Consider the following 24881-nt stretch of genomic DNA (forward strand, 5'->3'; position numbering starts at 1 on the left):
CATGTCCCTGAGCAGCACAGCTGTAGGACTTTGCCTCCCTCCAGGTAGCTGCAGCCAGCAGTGAGGTCACTGATCAGACTCTGTGCTCAGAGCAGAGCTGCTGCAGCCCTCTCAGCATCTTGGTGGCCTCCTCTGCACTGGCTCCAACGCTTCCACGTCCTGGTTGTGCTGGGGGCTCCAGAACTGCCCCCAGGACTGCAGATGTGGTGTGAGGAGAGCAGAGCCAAGGGGCAGAATCCCCTCCCTTGCCCTGCTGCCCACACTGCTCTTGCTGGAGCCCAGCACAGGGTTGCTGTCTGGGCTGCACTCACACTGCAGGGCTCCTCTTGAGCTTTGCATCAGCCAGACCCCCAGGGCCTGTTCCTCAGGGCCTGCTCCTCAGCCGTTCCCCATCCAGCCTGGAGTTGTGCATGGGATTGTGCCCACCCAGGTGCAGGACCTTGCACTTGGCCTTGATGAAAGCCCATGAGGATGGCCTGGGCGCACCTCTGCCGCCCTGCCCAGTTTGTAACTGGGGCTGTAAAGAATGGTTATGCATTGCCTGTGCTTCTGATTTCAGGAGAGTCCCATTTCACTCTTGATGCTTTTTTTAAGAGAGGCATACAACTGAGCTCCCTCAGAGAAGCAGCATGAAGTGCATGAAGGATGCTGGCTGCACTCAGTACAGACAAGGCACACTGGAGTAGGTTAACAAGATGCTTGACATTTGCCCTTAATGGTCATTGTCTTCAAATGCATCATTCGGGAGTTAAGTTGCTTGGCATTTGCAGTTGACTACTTCTTCTCTGGCCTTTGGAGTGAAGGAAGGGAAAAACCAGAGTTGAAGACGTCAGCTCTGTAAGTTTTCTCTGGGTGATCAAAGCATGCACAAAATCCTGTGCTTGTGCTCTGGAAGATTCTAGGAGCTTCACGGGGACTCAGGGAGCACAAGTTCTGGATTTCTGTGGGCTGTCTCTAGATGAACACCTGAATGCAGTGAATCTAAAAGCAGCTGTCTCTCATTTGAAGTTCAAGTGATGTGATTGATCTGGTGCTTTATAGGTGCCAAAAAGGAGAGCTTCTTCACCTGCTTCTCCGGTGCAAGCTCTTCTGTCCGTCTGCTGAGATGTTTCTGCCTGTTTATCTGGCAGAGAAGTGTTTGCTTTTTGGGATGGGTAAGTAGGAGATTTGTTTTGTTGATTTGATTTGTTTTGTCGCTGAATACTTGGTGCAGCTGGCCTCAGATGCTGTTTCTTCACAAAGGACACACTACTGTGTGATTGGTGGGCATAGAAGCAGTAATTGCTGATAGAAGCACGCTTGTGAACTTGGCTGTAAATTCATGAACAGGCATTACAGTGTTTCTGTCTCTGCAAGCCAAAGTACTCTCATGCTGAAGAACTTCTTCCTCAGATCCACTCTGAGCAGCCCTGCTCTCCCTCAGCTTCAAACCATTCCCCTTGCCCTGTCTTTAGACACCCTTATGGAAAAAGTCCCTCTGCAGCCTTCCTGCTGCAGGTTCCCTTCAGGTACTGGGAGGTAGCTTTAAAGTCTCCCTGGAGTCTTGTCCCCTTCAGGCTGAGCAGCCCCAGCTCCCTCAGCCTATCCTCTTAGAAGTGCTCCAGCCCTTGGCTCATCCTCGTGGTCCTGCTCTGAACTGGTTCCAGCAGTTTTTCGTTCTTCAGCTGGACTGTGGCCATGTGGAATGTTTTGGGTTGTGCTTTTGCCTTTGCATGCTGAAAGACTTCCTGTGTTACCTTAGTAGTACGTTTCATGTGCAAGGTTCCTGTCTGTGATCTCTTGCTGCTGGGGAAGTCATGAGCTACCTGTGGGGGTGTGAAATGCAGTAAGCTTCCATCGCGTTGCCTGCACGGGTGTGAGGGGACAAAGTACTGCTGAGAAGCTTTTTTGTACCATTCTCTTCCCCCTTCCCCTCTTGCCTTTAAGGGAACACACACAGGGAGAAGCTCACTGAGCGCCCTCTGACATGCTGTAGGAATTCTTTGCTTTGCAGTGTTTTACACTGTGGCTCTTCAAACCTGTAACCCATCTGCTTTCCATTGCCAGCGAGCTGACCATCCGTACTACCGTCGCCTTGAATGCCTCCAACCAGCAGTGTTTGCTGCCAGACAGACACCTGGAGAAGACAGAGGACATGGTTAAGTTCATGAAGGATATCTTGGATGGTGCTGCTGAAGTAAGTCTTTGTTGTGGCTTGAGATATATTGGTTGGTGTTTGGTTTTTCCCCCCTAAGCTGCGGTGGCTCCGATTGTTACGCCGTGTGATTTATCTTCCTGTCCTGGCTGTCTTCCCGTGCTGGGTGCTGGCAGTGAATACGTGGTGAGGAGTGCTTGGGGTGTGCCATCCTTTGCTGTTCTCACTGTGGGAACTCCAAGAGCCATGGAATGGGTGCGTTACGAGTGATGCACAATTAATAATCAATATTAATGTTGGTATCCAGGCAAAGGTTGTTAATAACTACAACCAACCTGTTTCTTATCATTCAGTATCTGCAGAAAGCTTATTTACAAGGTTCAAAGCACACAGCTGGGGTATTTGTACACTTGGAATCGTGGAATCAGCCAGGTTGGAAGAGACATCCAAGCTCATCCAGCCCAACCTAGCCCCCCAGCCCTCTCCAGTCAGCTAGGCCATGGCACTAAGTGCCTCATCCAGGCTTTTCTTGAGCAGCTGCAGGGACGGCGACTCCCTAGGCAGCCTCTGTGGTCTGAGAGTAGAGCAGCTGTGGGAGTTGCTTTGGCCTGAGCCTGTTGGAATGCTTAGCCTTACTGGAGGAGCTGGGAGCATCTGGGCAGCATGAAATGCAAGAGCAATTGCTTTTCACTTCCTACTTAAGGGACTTAAGGGTTGGGAGGTCTGAGGAATGAACTGTTGGGATCATAACTGCAAAGTGTCAGCAGTTTTGACATGGTTCCATTTGACATTGCAGGCACAGGCTGGTGATGGACTTCTGCAACGAAGCAAGAGAGTCATCTATGAGGCCAAGGCTGCTGTAATGGTAGAGTTCATTGCTTATTCAGTGAGGTGATGCTCTTGTCAGTCAAGAAGGACTGAGTTGCAGAGGCTTTAGAAATGCTTTGATGTAAGCTTGTTGCCATGCTGTGCCTAGTGTATCTATTGTCACTATTTAGAACTAGGCTTAAGCCAAATGAACTTCTTGAATAAAACAGCCAATCATGTCTGCCACAGTTCTAACTGTTCCATCTGCATGAATGTCACATTTTTCACTCTGCTGTTAGTCTGACGTATTTTAAGGGACAGAATAATGAAAATCCAACCTCTTTTCCTTGAGCTTTTTGCCATCGCTTCAGAGGTCCTTTTGTGGTCTGAGCAATGTTTTGGTTTCAGTCTGTCCCAGTCCTCTGTCAGCCTCCCAGACAAGAAATCTCTGCTCCTGTTGAGGCAGAGCAGCTTCTGTCTGTTGTTACTTGTCCTATTGCTGAGCACCACCAAGCAGCAGCTGGGCCCTTGGTGCTGACCCCTGCCCCTCGGCAATGTATAGACGTTAAGGAGATCCCTTCTCTTCTCCAGACTAAACAGCTCCCCCCCACACCTCTTCTCTCCCCTCCGCCCCCCCTCTTCGCTCTCCCCCCCCGCCCCCCCTCTTCGCTCTCCCCCCCCCCGCCCCCCCTCTTCGCTCTCCCCCCCCCGCCCCCCCTCTTCGCTCTCCCCCCCCCGCCCCCCCTCTTCGCTCTCCCCCCCCCGCCCCCCTCTTCGCTCTCCCCCCCCACGCCTCCCCCCCTCTTCGCTCTCCCCCCCCACAATAACGAGAGCCACACCAGAGGCCAGAGCTGTGCTGTCTCAGCAAGCAAAGGGCAAAGGAGGCAACGAGATGCTGTAGGGACTCTGACTCTTGCTGCCAGGCTGCAACAAGAGGAAGGGACATTCTGGCCCCCAACAGGTGAAAACAAGAGAGGAGCAAGGCAGGAAGCACAAAAGCAAACCTCTCTCATGAAGGAAACAGCACAACTTCAAGCACAGCTTCAAGCACAGCATACCAAGGAGGAACAGAAATCCCAAGCAGAGCAGAGGGGAGGAGTGGCTTAGAGAAAAGCAAAAGCACCCCACAAAGCACACAGCCAAAACACCACCCCACAAAGCACACAGCCAACCTACCCCCGCAAAGGGGATCAGCCCAAGGCTTCTGCCTCTCCTGGGGCAGCTTAAAAAGGGGAGGTCAATTGAAGTCTCTTCCCACCCCAGCTGTGGCCACTTTGCCCTCCCTGCTCAGTGCCCTTTATAAGCAGTGCAGGAGGAGCCCAGCCCCAAGCTGGGCCCATTGCGGGCCAAGGGATCCTCCGCCTGGCATCCCAGGTGAGTGCGCACGGGTGAGCACCGGGTGCGTGGTGGAGGGTTTCAAAGGCCGGGGGGCCTGGCTGGCCCCCCGGCTAGCTAGGGCCACCTTAGGGCTGGGCTACTGACCCACTGCAACATCCACCTTAGCTCACGGGTGCTAAGTCTGTGTTGTTACTGAGGCTGAGGTTTCTCTAGGAGGTTGGATCCTCGAGGGTTTTGCTCTGGGTTCTGCAATGGATGCAAAGATGGAGCAGGAGCACCAACTGGAGCTGGTAACGGACCAGCAGCAGCAGCTGGTAATGGAACTGGTAATGGAGCAGAAGCTGGTAACGTAGAGTGGAGAGGAGGAGGAGGAAAGCAGCAGAGACTGCTCGGGGGAAGGCAGAGAGTGGGGGAGGATGGCAGGGGCTGCCCGGGGAAAGGTGGAGGGCAGCGGCAGGAGGGCAGGGAAGAGGTACAGAGCTTTCAGGTGCTGAGCTTCAACAGAAAGACCTGATGGAAAAGAAAAGAGACTAACTTGTTTAGCAAAAGTACTCTCTGGAATTTCCCAAGTCGCTTATTTATTGAAGGGAGTCATTTGTTGGTCATTGTCATCACGAGAGAGGACCTTTTGGTTTGTGTTAGGGTGGTTTGGGCTTGCCTGTAACTCCAGGCCCCTCAGAAATTGACCGGGGGGGAAAATCCCCAACCCATGGATGTTCTCTTGGTTGTCTTTAATAGATAAACAAAGAGCAAGTGCAACTGTAAGAACTTTGCAGGTAACAACTCTGTAACACTGTTTGGAGAGTTTTGAATTGGTCATTACCAGCGAGATCAAGGTAGTGCCCCTTGGCCTTGCTGCATGTGGTGAACTGCTCCTAACGCAGCCCAGCTGAACAGAGTCAGGTGAAATGAAGGCTGAAGAGATAGGAAAAGTCTTTCTCAGCCTCATAGCTAAAGACAGTTTAGTTTCCCCAAGAAGTCCCATTCTACCTGTTGTGCATTGGTTTGATGCCAAAGCCAAACAACTGCCCCAGACCTTTCTTTTTTCTCAGCTTTGGTGTAAATGAATATGAATTGAGGTTGGATGAGGCTTTGAGCAGCCTGTTGCAGTGGGAGGTATCCCTGCCTAGAGCAGAGGGTTGGGACTGGATGATCCTTGAGGTCCCTTCCAACCTAAACCATTCAATGAAGTCTTTTATCAGTCTTTTATAGGATTAGTGACAGTGGGGAATGTTTGCTTGCTATGAGATGAGGGAGCTGTTTCCTAAATGGAATGTTCATTAGTTCTTTAGCACCTGAAAATGTTGGCAGGCTACTTGATAAACCTCCTGGAACACAGGGGCCTGTTGAATTGTTTTCCCAGTGCCTGAACAACTTGCAGTGCTGTAATGGCTTAGCCTCCTGTTTCCCTCCAACACAGAAGTGAGGCAAAAGTAACACAGCCAAGGAAAAACCCTCTGGGTTGAGATCAAGAGGTAAATACAAAATGAGATCCTGCAGTGCACAATTACCTTAGCCTGTTTCTGTTTGCAGAAAGCAGGAGTCAGCCACCTGCCACCCATCCCCTCCTGACCCCAACCCCAGAAACCCAAAGCAGCACTTGGCACAGGAGGTCTCTCGTGTTGCAGTCTCACCTTCAAGCCCTGGTATACTTTGCTTCAGCCAGCAGCATGGGGTTGGATACCAACAGCAGAGTCGACTTAACCTGTGACTAAGTGAACTTTAAGTTTTCTGACTCCACAGTAGAACTTCATAAAGAAAGATGTGAATGGAAGCAGGCTCTGACTCCTCTGTGTAACTGATGAGAAGCTTTCTGAAGGAGGTGAATTTGTTTTACAGCCCTTCACTCAGCTGGTTACAGATCTTCAAGGTAGCTGCTGGTGCAGTGTCTGTTGGAGACTGTTAGCCACTCTGAAGGAGGGAGTTAGTGGAGCATCATAGGAACATGTAGAGAGATTGGTCAGGAAAAGGCATTTGTGTTACCCTTTTGAGTCATTTGAGTCACTTTTATTGTAATCCCATGGCTGAGAGCAGGACTCCTTTGTGTCCAGGGTTAAAATCTTCAAGGAGAAACAGTGCCAAGGCTCTGAATTGATTTGGACTTGGTGCTGCTAGTTACAATGTAGGACAGTTAAGGCAGTCCTATGTTTTGTGATTTGTCTTTTTTCCTACCGTTCTAGTTTTGGCTCGGGCTAGTGTGAAGTGTCTCTGGAACGAGGTCCTTGTGGTCCCTTCTGACCCTGACTGATTCTGTGATTCCAGCAAGCAGCTTTTGACTTAAAAACCCCTGAGGTCACTGCAGCACCTCTCTATGGAATAAAAGAAAGGGATTTTGCTGCACTGCTGAGAACTGTTTCCAGCTCTGAGCCTTTGTTTTTGTGGTTGTTTTTGGTTCGTGTTTATAAACAGCAGTAGCTAAGCAATCCTCTCTGAGCTATGGACCAGAATCTGCTGCATCCTGTGCAAGAAGCAGATCCCAGTGTGATCTGGTGCAGCTGTAGCACTTCCTAACTGCTAGGTTTGGGAGGAGGGCATGTGTCTCAGTCGTTTCTGAGCTGTGATAGCAATCAGGTGTCTGCTTAAGTCTTGAACCTCTGCCACGTGCTGCCACATTCACCAGATCTTTCTCCCGGCTTCAGGGAGAGAAGGAGTGTCCAGCTCCCAGAGTGGGTGTCAGAAGCGATGTGAAGTGAAAGGGGTTTGCTGTGGTCACGTAGAAAGTTGTGTGAGGGAATCTGGCAGTTTGATTTCTTCAGTCTCTAAAGTTTTTCTTGGAGCAGCTTCACTGCAATCCTTTTAAATGCACAGAATATCAGCACAGGCCCTTTTAGACAGTCCTCCAGCTTTGCTGCAGGTCCCTTTCAGATACTGCCGCGTAGCTCGAAGCTCTGCCTTCTCTTCTGCAGCCTCAACAGCCCCAGTTCTTTCAGTCCTGCTTCCCAGGAGAGGTGCTGCAGTCCTCTGCTCATCTTTGTGGCCCTCATCTGGCAGAAGAGCTGTGTTTTTCCTCTAGCTCTGGCAGAAGGGCCTTAATTCTCGTGTCAGCAGCTCCCCCTGTGTCTCCTCTGCTGTCTCTAAATCCCTCAAGAGTAGATCAAGGAAGTGCTGAGTAGCCCCAGCTGGAGTTGAGAGCTGTCCCTATAAACTGAGTGTGTAGGAGTGGCAGAGCGTGGGCTGTGCCTTGCGTGCGGTGTGCTGTTGGCAAAGGCAATAGGCAGAGCGGCGCTGGGCTGAAGGCGCTGCCCCCGGCCGGGCGCAGAGGCGCTCTCGGTTGTCTGTGCTGCCCCCCTGTGTTTGCTCGTGGGTACTGCAGTTGTGTAGCGGCTGCGGTGTGGCGCCGGTGCTCAGTGCTGCCACCGTGTGTTTGCTTGTCCACACTGCAGTTCCTCAGCCGCGGCGGTACCCGTTTTCCTGCCTCGTCTCTAAAGGCCGTGCACGATTCAAGTGGCTGAAAGCTGAGGGGAGGGGAGGAGAGGAGGGGAAGGTGAGAGGTGGGAGGGAGAGCTGAGAACTGGTTTGGATTTGTAAGTATTGGAGTGAGGAGTTAAAGGCGGCAGGCAGGGGGGGCGGGCCGGCGCTCGGGCCGGCGCTCGGGGTGACAGATTTGGAGCTTCCTTTGGAGGAGGAGTTCAGGAGGTGGCTGCTGATTGGTGGATTGTGGTGGGCGTGGTTTGCCGCTTGTTCTGCCTCCCTCATTTGCATACATTTCAATATCAGGCTCTGCCTTTGAGTACCTTGGAGATGTGTTGGGGGTTGGGGAGGGGTTACCGGGAGGGTCAGCAGCTGATTTGTGGATCCTGTGGGGGCTGTGGGCATGGTCACCCCTGTGCCCCGCCCCCTCATTTGCATAAATGAAGGCAGGGTCCACCTGGCGGAGTTTGGTGCTTTATTAGGGGGGGAAACTGGTTAGGATCGGGAGGGTCAGCAGCTGATTGGTGCATCCTCTGGCGTGGGCGGGGCCTGCCCCTGCCCCGCCCCTCCGAAGTGCTCAATGGTCTCCAGCACAGCCCCAGCAGCTCCAGGAAGGAGGAGACCTCCCCCCGCAGGCCTCCAGCCCCCCGGGAGACCCAGAGCCAGCGGGGGGAGGGCTCAGGAACCCCCAGACCCTCTCCGGGACCTCCCAGGGACCCCCATATTCGCCCACTGTCCTCCCAGAGACCCCCACTCACCTCCTTGTATGCCCCCACTAATCCCCCAGCCCCTCCCCGTCCCCGCCCAGCACCCCCCAGTGCCCACTCAGGCCCTCAGCTTGTCCCCGCAGCACTGCAGCCTGGCCTGGGGGTGCTGCTGAGGCCCTCACCGAATCGCCACCGCTCGCCGCAGCCTGTCAGTGGCCATCTGCAAGCTGGCACTGCCCTCACCGAGTGGGCACTGATCTCACCAAGATGGCTTTGAGTGCGACGGGTTGGAGGGGACCTTATCAATATGGCGCCGAGCGCGACGGACTGGAGGTGACCTCACTAACATGGCGACAGGAGCGACAGGCTGAATGTGACCTTACCAAGATGGCGGCGAGCGCGACGGTCTCGCTGTGACCTCTTCAAAGCGGCGCCGCGGGCTGCCGCTGCCGGCAGCAATCTGGCACTGGCCTCGGCAGGCTGGCAATGCCCTCACTGAGTCGCCAGCTGTCGCCGCAGGCTTGCAGTGGCCCTCTGCAAGCTGGCACTAGTCTCACCGAGTTGTAGTGACCTCACCAAGAAGGCGCCGAGAGCGACGGACTTGCTGTGGCCTCATCAATACAGCTCCGAGCGCGTCGAGTTGGTCAGACCTTACCAAGATGGCGCCGAGTGCGACGGGTTTGAAAAGACTTCACCAAGATGGCGCCAAGCGCGACGAGTTGGCAGTGACCTCATCAATACGCCGCCGAAACTCCGCAAGCCGGCGGTGACCTCACCAATATGGCGCTGAACGCCGCGGTCCTGGCGCTGGCTGCAGGAAGCTGGCAATGCCCTGACCGTGTCGCCACCGCTCGCCGCAAGCTGGCAGTGACCCTCTGCAAGCTGGCGCCGCCCTCCGTGAGCTGGCACTGCCCCCTCCTAGGCTGGCAGTGCCCTCATCACGACGGCGCCGCCGGCAGCGCAGGCTCGGCAGTGACCTCACGAAGATGGCGCCGAGCGTGACGGATTGGACGTGACCTCACCAATATGGCGCCGAGCGCGACAGGTTGGACGTGTCCCCACCAAGACGGCGCCGAGCCCGACGTGTTTGATGTGACCTCACCAATATGGCGCCGAGCGCGACGTGTTGGTGCTGACCTCATCAATAAGCGCCGAAACGCCGCAAGCCGGCGGTGACCTCACCAATAGGGCGCTGAACGCCGCGGTCCTGGCGCTGCCCGCAGCAAGCTGGCAATGCCCTGACCGTGTCGCCACCGCTCGCCGCAGGCTGGCAATGACCTTCTGCAACCTGGCGCCGCCCTCCGTGAGCTGGCACTGCCCCCTCCTAGGCTGGCAGTGCCCTCACCACGACGGCGCCGCTGGCAGCGCAGGCTCGGCAGTAACCTCACCAATATGGCGCCGAACGCGACGGGTTTGAGGTGACCTCACCAATATGGCGCCGAGCGAGACGTGCTGGCGCTGACCTCATGAATAAGCGCCGAAACGGCCCAAGCCGGCGGTGACCTCACCAATACGGCGCTCAACGCCGCGGTCCTGGCGCTGCCCGCAGCAAGCTGGCAATGCCCTCACCGAGTCGCCACCGCTCGCCGCAGGCTGGCAGTGACCCTGTGCAAGCTGGCACCGCCCCCCGTGAGCTGGCGCTGCCCGCTCCTAGGCTGGCAGTGCCCTCACCACGACGGCGCCGCCGGCAGCGCAGGCTCGGCGGTGACCTCACCAAGATGGCGCCGACGTCCCGCCTGCGACGCTGACCTCACCAAGGTGGCTCCGGGGGCGGTTCCCGCCGCCCCTCCCCTCTCGCATGCGCAGAGCGCTCAGGCCAGGCCGCAGGGAGGGGCGCAGGGGACAGAGCCACTCTGAAGGCTGCCCGGGGGGCGTCTGGGCGCCGGAGGTGGTGAGTGGGGGTCGGGGGGGGGGGGGGGAGAGGTCTGTGTGGGGTGGGGGTCGCCGCTGGGGGGGGGGGCGGTGGGCAGTGGGGGGCAGTGGGGGGAGGGCCTGGAGCGTCCCCAGCAGCCTGGAGGGAACAGGGAGGGGAGGAGGGGGAGGGGCACGGACACATACCCGGGGGGGGGGTCCGTGAGGCCGTGGGGGAGTTTTGGGGGGTCGAAGTTGGGGGCGAGGCCGCGGGGCCTGGGCCTGGGCCTGGAAGGGGTGGGAGAGGCTGAGGCCTGCTGGGAGGGGGGGGGCGGAGAGGCCTGGGAGGGGTTTGGGGGTCCCTGGGGGGGACCTGGGGAGAGATTTGTGGGTCTCTGGGGGGGGTCTTCGAGGGGGACCTGGGGAGGGATTTGGGGGTGTCTGGGGGAGGTCTTTGGGGGGGACCTGGGGAGGGGTTTGGGGGTCTGTGGGGGGGTTCTTCGAGGGGGACCTGGGAAGGGATTTGGGGGTCTCTGGGGGGGGGGTTTGGGGGGGCCCTGGGGAGGGGTTTGGGGGTCTTTGGGGGGGACCTGAGGAGGGATTTGGGGGTCTCTGGGGGAGGTCTTTGGGGGGGACCTGGGGAGGGGTTTGGGGGTCTGTGGGGGGGTTCTTCGAGGGGGACCAGGGGAGGGGTTTGGGGGTCTCTGGGGGGGGTCTTCGAGGGGGACCTGGGGAGGGATTTGGCGGTCTCTGGGGGGGGGGTTTTGGAGGGGAGCCTGGGGAGGGGTTTGGGGGTTTCTGGGGGGGGTCTTCGAGGGGGACCTAGGGAGGGATTTGGGAGTCCCTGGGGGGGGTCTTTGGGGGGGACCTGAGGAGGGATTTGGGGGTCTCTGGGGGGGGTTCTTTGGGGGGGACCTGAGGAGGGGTTTGGGGGTCTCTGGGGGGGGTCTTCGAGGGGGACCTGGGGAGCGATTTGGGGGTTTCTGTGGGGGGTCCTTGGGAGGAGTATGGGGGTCCCTGGGGGGCTCTTTGGGGGGGACCTGGGGGGGTCTTTGGGGGTCTTGGGGGGGGGGGGGTCCTTGGGGGAGGGTCTTGGGGAGGGATTTGGGGGTCCCTGGGGGGGGTCTTTGGGGGTGTCCTTGGGTTGGATTTGGGGGTCCTTGGGTGGCTTTGGAGGGGTCTTGGGGAGGAGTTTGGGGGTCCCTGGGGGGGACAACCTGGGGAAGGATTTGGGGGGCCTTATGGGGGGGCCCCTGGGAGAGATTTGGGAGGGGTTCTGGGGGTTTCTAGAAGGGTCTGGGGCTGTGCTAGAGGCTTCTGGGCTCATCTGCAGTGAGCCTGGGGGCCCTCGAAAGGGTCTGGGGACAGGTAAAATGGGCCTGGGGTGATGCAGCAGGGTTCAGGGGCATCAGAAGGGGCATTGTGGGCATCTAAGTTGGCCTGGGGTTCTCTGGAGGTTGCCTCCCTCTTTCTGTCTCTGTTGTTTGTGCCTGGGTGAGAGTTCTCTGCTGTGTTTGTTCTCTCTTTTTGCAGGGAGCTGAACTGCTTTGCCCCAGCCCAGCTGCAGATCTGCACTCAGCCTCAGCCCCAAGCCCTGGCAGGGTGGGATGCTTTGGTACCAGGCCGTGGAGCTGTTTGAAATGCAATTGCTGCTTGCAGCTGGTTCAGAAATGGATTTCCTGTGGCTGTGGGGGCAGAAATGTCTCTGTGGTGAGTTGCTGCCAAGTGCCAGCCTTGCTTAAAGCCTTCTCTTAGGCCTTTCAGTGTGCTGATGGTTGCAGAGGAGAAGCTCAGAGTGTGAGGGAGTGAAAACTGAAGGGGGTGTTCAGGTGTGGGGAGAGGCCTCTGCCCTAGAGAGGCTGCTGGGCAGTGCTGCTGCAGCTAAGGTCTCCCTCGGGGAGCTGTTCCCCTCAGGGGCACTCTGGGGGCACTGTGCAGGAGGTGGCAGCCAGAAGGCAGAGCTGCCTGGGCCTCGTTGCTGTGCTGGCCAAAGCAGGTCACTTGTGCAGCTGTGCCACTTGCTGCTCAGGGCTGTGCTTGGGCAGAGAGGCAGCTGTGCCAGCAGCCTGTGCCGCAGTGCAGTTGGTGCTGGTGCAGTGGAGCCTTTGCTGCTTGGCTCTGGGCTGATGGCAGTGGAGCCCCAGAGGCAGCGGTGCCAGGGCAGCTGAGCAGGGGCTGGGCTAGGGGCCGAGGCTGTGCTGCCTGCAGAGGCTTTTGTGTGCCTGTGTCGGGGTGGATTTAACATCCTTTTACTGCTGGGATGTGCTCCTGCTGCTGCCTTTCTGCTGCCCGGCTGGGAGGGGTCCAGAGGGACTGGGAGACACCAGGAGGGATTGGGAGGAGACTGGGAGGGCATTGGGAGGGAGTGGGAAGGGATGCATGAGGGACTGGGAGGGAATGTGAGTGACTGGGAGGGGAATGGGTAGGGCTGAAGGGGGTTGGGAGGAAATGGGAGAGGACTGGAAGGGACTGGGACCGAGAGAGACTGGGATGGACTGGGGAGGGGCTGGGAGGGGAATGGGATGGAGGAGGAAAGGACAGGAATGGGAATGAAGGCAATTGGGAGGGAACTGGGAGAGGACAGGGCCAGACTGGGAGGGATTGGGATGGATTCAGTGGAAGTGGGAGAGACTGGAATTGGGAGGAGACTGGGAGGGCATTGGGATTGAGTGGGAGGAGTGGGATGGACTGGGAAGGGCCTGTGAGGGGATTTGGAGGGACTGATGGGAACTGGGAGTGGAATGGGAGGGACTGGGAAGGGACTTGGAGAGGCTGAGAGAGACTGAGCCAGACTGGGAGGTGTTTGGGAGGCAGTGAGAGGGATTCAGTGGAACTGAGAGTGACTGGGAGGGATTGGGAGGAGAGGGAGGGGTCTGGGAAGGCATCAGGGATGGCCTGAAGGGATCGGGATGGGGAAGGCCTGGGAGGTAGTGGGAGGGCACTGGGAAGGGGCTGGGAGGGGATTTGGAGGGACTGGGAGAGAGTGATAGGGGATTGGGAGTTACTGAGGGGACTGGAAGGAGACTGGGATATACTGGGAGATAGTGGAATGGACAGGGAGGGATTGTGAGGGGCTGGGTGGGACTGGAAGGGGACTGGGAAGGACTGAGAGAGACTGGGCTGGACTGAGAGGGGACTGGACTGGCAATGGGAGGGAGTGGGAAGGCATCTGGAAGGGATCAGAAGGAATTGGAAGAGACTGAGAGGGAATTTGGCATGGGAGGGTATTGGGAAAGGCTCTGGGGGGATTGCAAGAGACTGGGATGGACTGGGAAGGAGTGGGATGGGCTGGAATGGGAGTGAGCGGTGTGAGGGAGGGGAATGGGACTGGGAGGTCCTGGGATGGGACAGGAAGGGGAATGGGAGGGACTGATGGGAACAGGGAGAGGAATGGGATGGACTTGGAGGGACTGGGAAAGGACTTGGAGAGGCTGAGACTGAGCCAGACTGGGAGGGGTTTGGGAGGCACTGAGAAGAACTGGGAGGGAGTGGGAAGCCTGCAGAGGGACTGGGAGAGAGTGATAGGGGATTGGGAGTTCCTGGAGGGGGACTGGAAGGGGAATGGGATATACTGGGAGGTAGAGGAATGGACTGGGAGGGAGCTGGGTGGGACTGATGGGGACTGGGAGGAAATGGGAGGGGACTGGGATGGACTGGAAGGGATTGGGAGAGAGTGGGAGGGGATGTGGAATGAATTTGGAGAGACTGGGAGGGACTGGAAGGGATTGGGAGAGAGTGGGAGGGGATGTGGAATGAATGTGGAGAGACTGGGAGGGACTGGAAGGGATTGGGAGAGAGTGGGAGGGGATGTGGAATGAATGTGGAGAGATTGGGAGGGACTGGAAGGGATTGGGAGAGAGTGAGAGGAATTCAGAGAGACTGGGAGGGACTGGGGTGGAGTGGGAAGGAATAAATGAGTGACTGGGAGGAATTGGGAGAGACTGGGAGGGGATTGCGAGGGACTACTTGGAACTGGAAGAGGATTGGGATGGTTTGGGAGGGACTTGGAGAGACTGAGCCAGACTGGGAGGGGTTTGGGAGACACTGAGAAGGACTAGGAGGGGACCAGGCTAGACTAGGAGGGGAATTCAGAGGAACTGGGAGAGATTGGGAGGAGACTGGGAGGGAGTGGGATGGAGTGGGAAGGGATTGATGAGGGACTGGGAGTGATTGTGAGTGACTGGGAGAGCCATGGAGGGGAACAGGAGGGGCAGATGGGGAGTGGGATGGGATTGGGAGGGACTGGCGAGGAGTGGGAGGAGACTGCGAGGTAGTGGGAGGGAAGTGGGAAAGGATGAGGGATTGGGAGGGACTGGGAGGCAGTGGGAGGGGACTGGGAGGGGATTTGGAGGGACTGGGAGAGAGTCATAGGGGATTGGGAGCTGATGGAGGGGACTGGAAGGGGACTGGGATATACTGGGAGCCAGTAGGATAGACTGGGAAGGATTGGGAGAGGACTGGGTGGGAGTGATAGAGACCTGGGAGGGACTGGGAAGGGACTGGGAGGGGACTGGGATGGACCTGGCAAGAACTGGATTGGGACTGGGAGAGGACTGTGAGAGAACTGGGATGGGCCTGGAAGGGACTGGGAAGGACTGGGAGTGTGAAAGTACTGGGAAAGGAGCGGAATGGGATTGTGAGGGACTGGGAGGGAGTGGGTGGGATTCAGAGGAACTGGGAGAGTCTGGGATGGACTTAGAGTGGGCTGGGCTGGGAAGGGATCTGGGAAGGAGTGAGGGGACTGGGAGGGATTGGGAAGAGGACAGAGAGCTGTCAGGGAGGGGAATGGGACTGGGAGGTACTGGGATGGGACAGGGAGGGGAATGGGAGGGACTGATGGGAAGTGGGAGAGGAATGAGATGGCCTGGGAGGGGATCTGGAATGGATTGTGAGAGAGTGGGAGGGGACTGGGAAGGGACTGGGATAGACTGGGAGCTAGGGGGATGGACTGGGAAGGATTGGGAAGGGGCTGGGTGGGAGTGATAGAGGATTGGAAGGAAATGGGAGAGGACTGGAATGGGACTGGGAAGGGACCGGGATGGACCTGGTAAGGACTGGATTTGGACTGGGAGGTATTGGGAGAGGACTGTGAGGGAACTGGGATAGGCCTGGAAGGGACTGAGAAGGACTGGGAGGGGACTGAGAGGTGGCAGGGAGGGGACTGGGCCAGGGAGAGGATTGGGGGGAATGGGAAGGGGTTTGGAATGGATTGGGACTGGGAGGGGACTGGGCCAGAGTGGGAGGGGAGTGGAAAGGGAGTGGGAGGGTGTGAAAGGTAGTTGGAGGGCACTGGAAGGGACTAGGAGGGGATTGGGATGGACTGGGAAGGGACTGGTGAGGATTGGATTGGGACTGGGAGAAGCCTGGAAGGTACTGAGAAGAAGTGGGAGGGGACTGGGATGTACTGGGAAAGGAGTGGGATGGGATTGAAAGAGACTGGGGTGGGACTGGGAGGGGGTTGTAGGGAGTGGGTGGGATTCAAAGGAACTGGGAAGGACCGGGAGGAGACTGGGAGTGGGGTGGACTGGGAATAGACCTGGGAAGGAGAGGGTGGAACTGGGAGGGGACTGTGAGGGATTGGATGGGACTGGGAAGGGGCCTGAGAGGTGGCAGGGAGGGAAGTGGGACTGGGAGGTACTGGGATGGGATAGGGAGGAGATTGTAAGGGACTCATGAGAACTTGTGGAGAAATGGGAGGGAATGGGAAAGGACTGGAAGGGGACTGGGATATACTGGGAGACTGTGGGATGGACTGGGAAGGATTGGGGGAGGGCTGGGTGGGACTGATAGGGGCTTGGGAGGGACTGGGAGAGACTGGGATGGACCTGATGATGACTGGACTGAGACTGGGAGGGACTAGGAGATGACTGTGAGGGAACTGGGAAAGATCTGGAAGGGACTGAAAAGGACAGGGAGGGGAGTGGGATGTCCTGGGAAAGGAGTGGAATTGGATTGTGAGAGACTGGGCTGGGACTGGGAGGGGGCTGAGAGAGAGTGGGTGGGACTGGGAACAACTGAGCTGAACTGGGAGGGGACTGGGAAGGGGCCTGAGAGGTGCCAGGGAGGGGAATGGGACTGGGAGGTAGTGGGATGGGGCAGGGAGGGGAATGGGAGAGACTGATGGGAAGTTAGAAAGGAATGGGCTGGACTTGCAGGGAGTGGGAGGGGATTGGGAGGGAATGTGATGGGGTCTGGAATGGATTATGAGAGACTGGGAGGGGACTGAGCCAGAGTGGGAGGGGATTGGAAGGGATTGGGATGTACTGGGAGCTAGTGGGATGGACTGGGAAGGATTGGGTGAGGCTGGGTGGGACTGGGAGTGGATTGAGAGGGACTGGGAGAGGTTGGGAGGGACTGGAGTTGGACTGAGACTGGGAGGGGACTGAGGTGGACCTGCTAAGGACTGGATTAGGACTGGGAGGAAAATGGGAGAGGAGTGGAAGGGACAGAGAAGGACTGGGAGGGGAGTGGGATGTACTGGGAAATGTCTGGAGTGGGATTATGAGAGACTGGGAAGGAGACTGAGAGGTGGCAGTGAGGAGAATGGGTCTGGGAGGGACAGGGATGGTAATGGGAGGAAGTGGTGGGAACTGGGGGAGGAATGGGATTCACTGGGCTGGAGTAGGAGGGCATTGGGAGGGAATGGGAAGGGATCTGGAATGGATTGTGAGTGACTGGAGGGGACTGGGCCAGAGTGGGAGTGGACAGGGAAGATACTGGGAGGGGAATGGGCAGGCAGTGTGAGGGTGTGAAAGGTAGTTGGGGTGGCCTGGAAGGCCCTGGGAGAGTACTGAGAGGGAGTGTGAGGGGACTGGAAGGAGACTGGGATATACTGGGAGCTAGTTGGATGGAGTGGGAAGGATTGGGTGGGGCTGTGTGGGACTGATAGGGGATTGGGAGAAGATTGGAAAGGACTGGGAGGGGAGTGGGATGTGTTGGGAAAGGACTGGAATGGGATTGTGAGAGACTGGTAGGGGATTGGGAGGGAGTGGATGGGATTCAGAGCAGCTGGGCAGGACTGGGAGGGCATTGGAATGGACTGGGAGGGAGTGGGATGGACTGGGAAGGGATCTGGGAGTGAGTGGAACTGTGAGGGGATTGGGAAGGTAGTTGGAGGGGGCTGGAAGGGACTTGGAGGGGATCGAGAGGGAGTGGGAGGTGACTGGTAGGGGACTGGGATATAGTGGGAGCTGGTGGGAGGAACTGGGAATGATTGGGAGGGGGCTGGGTGGGAGTGATAGAGGACTGGGAGGGACTGGAATGGGACTGGGAAGGGACGTGGGGGGACTGAGAGAGACTGGGAGGGGACTGGGATGGACCTGGTAAGGACTGGATTGGGACTGGGAGAGGACTGTGAGGGGACTGGGAGAGGCCAGGAAGGGGCTGAGAAGGACTGGGAGGGATTGGGTAGGACTGGAGTGGGATTTTGAGAGACTGGGATGGGACTGGGAGAGGATTGGAGAGAGTGGGTGGAATTCAGAGGAACGGGGAAGGACCGGGAGGAGACTGAGAGGGCATTGGAATGGACTGGGAGGGAGTGGGATGGTGTGGGAAGGGATCTGAAGGGATCTGGGAAGGAGCAGAAGTGGGAGGGGACTGTGGGGGATTGGGTGGGACTGGGAAGGGGCCTGAGAGGTGGCAGGGAAGGGAATGGGAGGGACTGATGGGAAGAAGAAGAAGAAGGAGGTAGAGTGGGAGGGGATTGGAAAGGAATGGGAAGGGATCTGGAATGGATTGTGAGTGTCTGGGAGGGGACTGGGAAGAGACTGGCAGGGGAGTGGAAAGGTAGTGTGAGGAGGTGAAAGGTAGTTGGGGTGGCCTGGAAGGGACTGGGAAGGCATTGGGAGGGAGTGGGTAGGATTCAGAGGAACTGGGAGAGACTAGGAAAGACTGAGAGGAGACCAGGAGGGCATTGGGATGGACTGGGAAGGGATCTGGGAAAAAGTGAGTGGAACTGTGAGGGGACTGGGGGGGGTTTGGGTGGGACTGGGAGGTGCTGGGGTAGGACAGGGAGGGGAATGGGAGAGACTGATGGGAAGTGGGAGAGGAATGAGATGGAGTGGGAGGGAGTGGAAGGGGACTGGGAGGGAAGGGAAAGGGATCTGGAATGAATTGTGAGTGACTGGAAGGGGACTGGGATATACTGGGAGCTAGTGGGATGGACTGGGAAGGATTGGGATGAGGCTGGGTGGGAGTGATAGAGGACTGAGAGGAAGTGGGAGAGGACTGGGAGGGAACTGAGATAGGACTGGATTGGGACTGGGAGAGGTCTGTGAGGGAACTGGGAGAGGCCAGGAAGGGCCTGGGAGGGGAGTGGGAGGGATTGAGAGGAACTGGGAAGGACTTAGAGGAGACTGGGAGGGCATTGGGATGGAGTGGGAAGGGGCCTGAGAGGTGTCAGGGAGGAGAGTGGCCTTGGAGGGCCTTGGGAGGGAATGGGAAGGGATCTGGAAGGGATTGTGAGTGTCTGGGATGGGACTGGGCCAGAGTGGGAGGGGACTGGGAAGGTAGTGGGAGGGTGTGAAAGGTAGTTGGGGTGGCCTGGAAGGCATTGTGAGGGACTGGGAGGGGACTGGGATGTACTGGGAGCTAGTGGGATGGACTGGGAAGGATTGGAAGGGGGCTGGGTGAGACTGGGAGGGGATTGGGAGGGAAGGGAAAGGGCTGGGAAGGGGAGTGGGAAGGGGCTGGTAAGGACTGGATTTGGATTGGGAGAGGCCTGGAAAGGACTGAGGAGGACTGGAAGGAGACCAGGAGGGATTGGGTAGGACTGGGATGGGATTGTGAGGGACTGGTGAGGCGTGGGAGGTGACTTGGAGGGACTGAGAGGTAGTGGGAGGGAAGTGGGAAAGGATGAGGGATGGAGTGGAGGGATTGGGAGGGACTGGGATGGCCTGGGAGGGGATGTGGAGGGCCTGGGAGAGAGGGATAGGGGCTCGGGAGTTAGTGGAGGGGACTGGAATATAGTGGGATGGAGTGGGAGAGATTTGGAATGGATCTGGAATGGGTTGTGAGTGGAATGGCAATAGAAAGGGACTAGGAGGGAGTGGGAGGGGACTGGGAGAGGACTGAAAAGGACTGGGAGGGCAGTGGGATGTACTGGGAAAGGAGTGTAATGGGATAGTGAGGGACTGGGAAGGGATTGGGAGTGAGTGGGTGGGATTCAGAGGAACGGGGAGGGAGTGGGATGGAGTAGGATGGGCTGGGAAGGGATCTGGGAAGGACTGAGCTGAACTGGGAGAGGACTGGGAAGGGGCCTGAGAGGTGTCAGGGAGGGGAATTGAATGTGACTGTGTGGGGATTGGGAGAGACTGGGATAGACTGGGAGGGATTGGGAGGGCATTGGGACGGACTGGGAGGGAATGGGATGGAGCGGGAAGGGATCAGGGATGGACTGGAGGGATTGGGAGGGACTGGGATGACCTGGGAGGGGATGTGGAGGGAGAGAGGGATAGGGGCTTGGGAGTTAGTGGAGAGGACTTGGATATACTGGGAGATAATGGAATGGAGTGGGAGAGGATTGGGAGGGAATGGAGAGGGATCTGGAATGGATTGTGAGTGACTGGGAGAGACGGCGAGGGGACTGGATTGGGGCTGGGAGGGAAATGGGAGAGGATTGGAAGGGACTGGGAGGGGAGTGGGATGTACTGGGAAAGGAGTGGAATGGGATTGTGTGAGACTGGGAGAGGATTGGGAGGGAATGGAGAGGGATCTGGAATGGATTGTGAGTGACTGGGAGAGACTGCGAGGGGACTGGATTGGGGCTGGGAGGGAAATGGGAGAGGACTGGAAGGGACTGGGAGGGGAGTGGGATGTACTGGGAAAGGAGTGGAATGGGATTGTGAGAGACTGGGAGAGGATTGGGAGGGAATGGGAAGGGATCTGGAATGGATTGTGAGTGACTGGGAGGGGATTGGGTCGGAGTGGGAGAGGACTGGGGACTGGGAGGGACTTGGGAGGTGACTGTAAGGGGACTGGGATGTACTGGGAGCTAGTGGGATGGACTGGGAAGGATTGGGTGAGGCCGGGTGGGACTGGGAGTGGATTGAGAGGAAATGGGAGAGGACTGGGACTGGGATGGACCCAGTAAGTACTGGATTAGGACTCGGAGGGCAGTGGGAGAGAACTGGAAGGGACAGAGAAGGACTGGGAGGGGAGTGGGATGTACTGGAAAAGGAGTGGAATTGGATTATGAGAAACTGGGATGGGACTGGGAGGGGAGTGAGAGAGAGTGGTTGGGACTGGGAAGGAGACTGAGAGGTGACAGAGAGGGGAATGGGACAGGGAGGGTAATGGGAGGGATTGTTGGGAACTGGGAGAGGAATGGGATGCACTGGGCTGGAGTAGGAGGGCATTGGGAGGAAATGGGAAGGGATCTGGAATGGATTGTGAGTGACTGGAGGGGACTGGGCCAGAGTGGGAGCAGACTGGGAGGGTAATGGGAAGGTAGTTGGAGGGGCCTGGAAGGGCCTTGGAGGGGACTGAGAGGGAGGTGACTGGAAGGAGACTGGGATATTCTGGGAGCTAGTGGGATGGACTGGGAGGGAGCTGGGTGGGAGTGATAGAGGACTGGGAGGAAATGGGAGGGGACTGGAGTTGGACTGGGAAGGAACTGGGCGGGACTGAGAGAGACTGGGAGGGGACTGGGATGGACCTGGTAAGGACTGGATTGGGACTGGGAGAAGACTGAGAGAGAACTGGGAGAGGCCAGGAAGGGATTGGGAAGGACTTGGAGGGGAGTGGGAGGGATTGAGAGGAACTGGGAAGGACTTGGAGGAGACTGGGAGGGCATTGGGATGGAGTGGGAGTGGGATGGAGTGGGAAGGGGACTGGGAAGGAGTGAGTGGGACTGGGAGGGATTGGGTGAGACTGGGCAGGGGCCTGGGAGGTGTGAGGGAGGGGAATGGGCCTGGGAGGTCTTGGGATGGGACAGGGAGGGGAATGGGAGGGAGTGATGGAAGTGGGATGGGATTGGGAGGGACTGGCGAGGCGTGGGAGGAGACTTGGAGGGACTGAGAGGTAGTGGGAGGGAAGTGGGAGAGGATGAGGGATGGAGTGGAGGGATTGGGAGGGACTGGGATGGCCTGGGAGGGGATGTGGAGGGCATGGGAGAGAGGGATAGGGGCTCGGGAGTTAGTGGAGGGGACTGGGATATAGTGGGATGGAGTGGGAGAGATTGGGAATGGATCTGGAATGGTTGTGAGTGAGTGGAATGGCAATAGAAAGGGACGAGGAGGGAGTGGGAGGGGACTGGGATGGAGCTGGAAAGGACTGAAAAGGACTGGGAGGGCAGTGGGATGTACTGGGAAAGGAGTGTAATGGGATAGTGAGGGACTGGGAGGAAATGGGAGGGGACTGGAGTTGGGCTGGGAAGGGACCGGGTTGGACTGAGAGAGACTGGGAGGTGACTGGGATGGACCTGTAAGGACTGGATTGGGACTGGGAGAGGAGTGCGAGGGAACTGGGAGAGGCCTGGAAGGGGCTGGGGAGGACTGGGAGTGGGAAGGAGTGGGATGGACTGGGAAGGGATCTATGAATGACTGAAGTGACTGGGAAGGATTGGGTGAGGCTGGGAAGGTGCCTGAGAGGGGACTGGGACTGGGAGGTCCTAGAATGGGACTGGGAAGAGAATGGGAGGGATTGATGGAAGTGGGATGGGATTGGGAGAGAATGGGAAGGGATCTGGAATGGTTTGTGAGTGACTGGGAGGGGACTGGGAGGCAATCGGAGAGGAGTGGGAGTGAGATGTACTGGGAAGGGAGTGGAATGAGGTTGTGAGAGACAGGGATGGGACTGGGAGGGGTTTGGGAGTGGGTGGGATTCAGAGGAACTGTGGGAGACTGGGAAGGACTGGGAGGGCATTGGGATGGAGTGGCAGGGAGTGGGATGGACTGGGAAGGATTAAGCGGAACTGGGCGGGGGACTGGGAGGGATTGGGTGGGACTGGGCAGGGGCCTGAGAGGTGTCAGGGAGGGGAATGGGCCTGGGAGGTGCTGGGATGGGACAGGGAGGGGAATGGGATTGACTGAGATGGAGTGGGAGGGGACTTGGAGGGAATGGGAAGGGATCTGGAATGGATTGTGGGTGACTGGGAGGGGACTTAGAAGGGACTGGGAAGGGAATGAGAAGGAACTGGGAGGGTCTGAAAGGTAGTTGGAAGGGACTGGGAGGGACAGAGAGAGACTGAAAGGAGACTGGGATGGACCTGGTAAGGACTGGATTGGGACTGGGTGAGGACTGGGTTGTACTGGGAAAGGACTGGAATGAGAGGGCTTGGAAGGGGCCTGCATGGGAACTGAAAGTGATCCTAGGAAGAACTGGGAGGGACTGGGAGGTGGTCTGGGAGAGACTGGAGCAGGATTGGGCAGGGACTGGGATGGGATTAGAGAGGGGCTGGGAGAGGTCTGGGAGGGAACTGGAAGGCACTGCAGAGGAATTGGGAGGGACTGGGAAGGATTCGGAGAGGTCTGGAAGGGAACTGGGAGGGACTGGGAGGGGGCTTGATGGGACTGGGAATCTTACCTGGAGGCGCTGGGAGCTGCTCTGGGGGCGCTGGGAGCCTCCAATGTGCCCCTGCTGCCGTTTGGTCTCCCTCCCCTCTCCCTCCCTCCCTCCCGGCGCTGACAGAGCAGGAGGGCCAGGCCACGCTCTGATTGGCCAGCGGGGCTCGGGCAGCAGCGCTCCCATTGGCTGCGCTGGGCCAGCCCCCCAGTTTGGGAACAGTGCGTCCCAGTTCGGGACCAGCCCCCCCAGTTTGGGAACAGTGCGTCCCAGTTCGGGACCAACCCCCCCAGTTTGGGAACAGTGTGTCCCAGTTCGGGACCAGCCCCCCCAGTTTGGGAACAGTACGTCCCAGTTCGGGACCAGCCCCCCCAGTTTGGGAACAGTGCGTCCCAGTTCGGGACCAGCCTCCCCAGTTTGGGAACAGTGCGTCCCAGTTCGGGACCAGCCCCCCCCAGTTTGGGAACAGTGCGTCCCAGTTTGGGACCCACCCCCCAGTTTGGGACCAGCCCCCCCAGTTTGGGAACAGCGCGTCCCAGTTTGGGAACAGCGCGTCCCAGTTTGGGAACAGCGCGTCCCAGTTTGGGAACAGCCCCCCAGTTTGGGAACAGTGTGTCCCAGTTCAGGACCAGCCCCCCCAGTTTGGCAACAGTGTGTCCCTGTTCGGGACCAGTCCCCCCCAGTTTGGGAACAGTGCATCCCAGTTCGGGACCAGCCCCCCCAGTTTTGTTCCAGTGTGTCCCAGTCTGGGACCAGTCCCCCCAGTTTGGGAACAGTGTGTCCCTGTTCGGGACCAGTCCCCCCCAGTTTGGGAACAGTGCATCCCAGTTCGGGACCAGTCCCTCCCAGTTTAGGAACAGTGCATCCCAGTTCGGGACCAGCCCCCCCAGTTTGGGAACAGTGCATCCCAGTTCGGGACCAGTCCCCCCCAGTTTAGGAACAGTGCGTCCCAGTTCGGGACCAGCCCCCCCAGTTTGGGAACAGTGCATCCCAGTTTGGGACCAGTCCCCCCCAGTTTAGGAGCAGTGCGTCCCAGTTCGGGACCAGTCCCTCCCAGTTTTGTTCCAGTGTGCCCCGGTTCGGGACCAGCCCCCCCAGTTTAGGAACAGTGCGTCCCAGTTTGGGACCAGTCCCCCCCAGTTTGGGAACAGTGCGTCCCAGTTCGGGACCAGTCCCTCCCAGTTTTGTTCCAGTGTGCCCCAGTTTGGGACCAGACCCCCCCAGTTTGCGACCACTCCCCTGCAGTTTGGGTTGAGTGTGTCCCCGTTTGGGCCCAGTTTGCCCCAGTTGGGGTCCAGTTCCCTCCCAGTCCCTTCCATTCCCCTCCCACTTCTGTTCCAGTCCCTCCCACTCCCCATCCAGTTCTTCCCAGTCCCCTCCAGTCCCTCCCAGTCTTTGCCGGTTCCCTCCCACACCCTCCCAGTTTCCTCGCAGTTCCTGCCCAGTCCCATCCCAGTGCTTCCCAATTCCATCCAGTACCTCCAACACACCTTCATGTCCCCTCCCAGTCTGTCCCAGTCCCTACCACTTCTGTTCCAGTCCCCAGCCCTCCCCTCCCAGTCCCTCCAAATCCCTTTCCAGTACCTCCCAGTTCCCTCCCAACTCGCTCCCAGTCCCTAACAGTTCTCTCCTACTCCCTCCCAATGCCTCCCACTTCCTTCCCAGTCCCCTGCCCAGTCCCCTCCCATTTCCATCCCACAGCTTCCCAGGCCCTCCAAATTCTATCCCAATCCTTCTCATTTCCCTCCCAGCCCCTCCCAGGGAGCCTAACTGGGAGGGACTGGGATGGAACTGGGTGTGACGGGCAGGGATGGGGCACAGGGTGCAGACTGTGAGGGATTGTCAGGGACTGGGAGGGAACTGGTTGTGACTGTGTGGGGATTGGGAGAGACTGGGAGGGATTGGGAGGAGGCTGGGAGGGCATTGGGATGGACTGGGAGGGAATGGGATGGAGCGGGAAGGGATCAGGGATGGAGTGGAGGGATAGGGAGGGACTGGGATGGCCTGGGAGGGGATGTGGAGGGAGAGAGGGATAGGGGCTTGGGAGTTAGTGGAGGGGACTGGGATATACTGGGAGATAGTGGAATGGAGTGGGAGAGGATTGGGAGGGAATGGAGAGGGATCTGGAATGG

The 24881-nt window shown here is 58.1% G+C and overlaps 2 protein-coding genes across 2 annotated transcripts in view; both read left to right on the top strand.

Moving 5' to 3' along the window:
* The first annotated feature begins 540 nt into the window (after positions 1-540).
* Positions 541-24881, top strand: part of LOC135173846 (uncharacterized) — a 38115-nt gene continuing 13774 nt past the window's right edge. The window contains exons 1-6 of the mRNA XM_064141049.1: positions 541-682; positions 1042-1154; positions 2047-2137; positions 2235-2389; positions 2931-2999; positions 11782-11958. Of these exons, the coding sequence (XP_063997119.1) occupies positions 646-682; positions 1042-1154; positions 2047-2137; positions 2235-2389; positions 2931-2999; positions 11782-11958 (642 nt within the window). The 5' untranslated portion in view covers positions 541-645. The remainder of the gene's footprint in view (positions 683-1041; positions 1155-2046; positions 2138-2234; positions 2390-2930; positions 3000-11781; positions 11959-24881) is intronic.
* Positions 3775-24881, top strand: part of LOC135173849 (protein disulfide-isomerase TMX3-like) — a 42324-nt gene continuing 21217 nt past the window's right edge. The window contains exon 1 of the mRNA XM_064141051.1: positions 3775-4315. The gene's annotated coding sequence lies outside the window, so the exon portion shown is untranslated. The remainder of the gene's footprint in view (positions 4316-24881) is intronic.

The sequence above is a fragment of the Pogoniulus pusillus genome, unplaced genomic scaffold, assembly GCF_015220805.1.
Source record: "Pogoniulus pusillus isolate bPogPus1 unplaced genomic scaffold, bPogPus1.pri scaffold_100_arrow_ctg1, whole genome shotgun sequence".
Lineage (NCBI taxonomy): Eukaryota > Metazoa > Chordata > Aves > Piciformes > Lybiidae > Pogoniulus > Pogoniulus pusillus.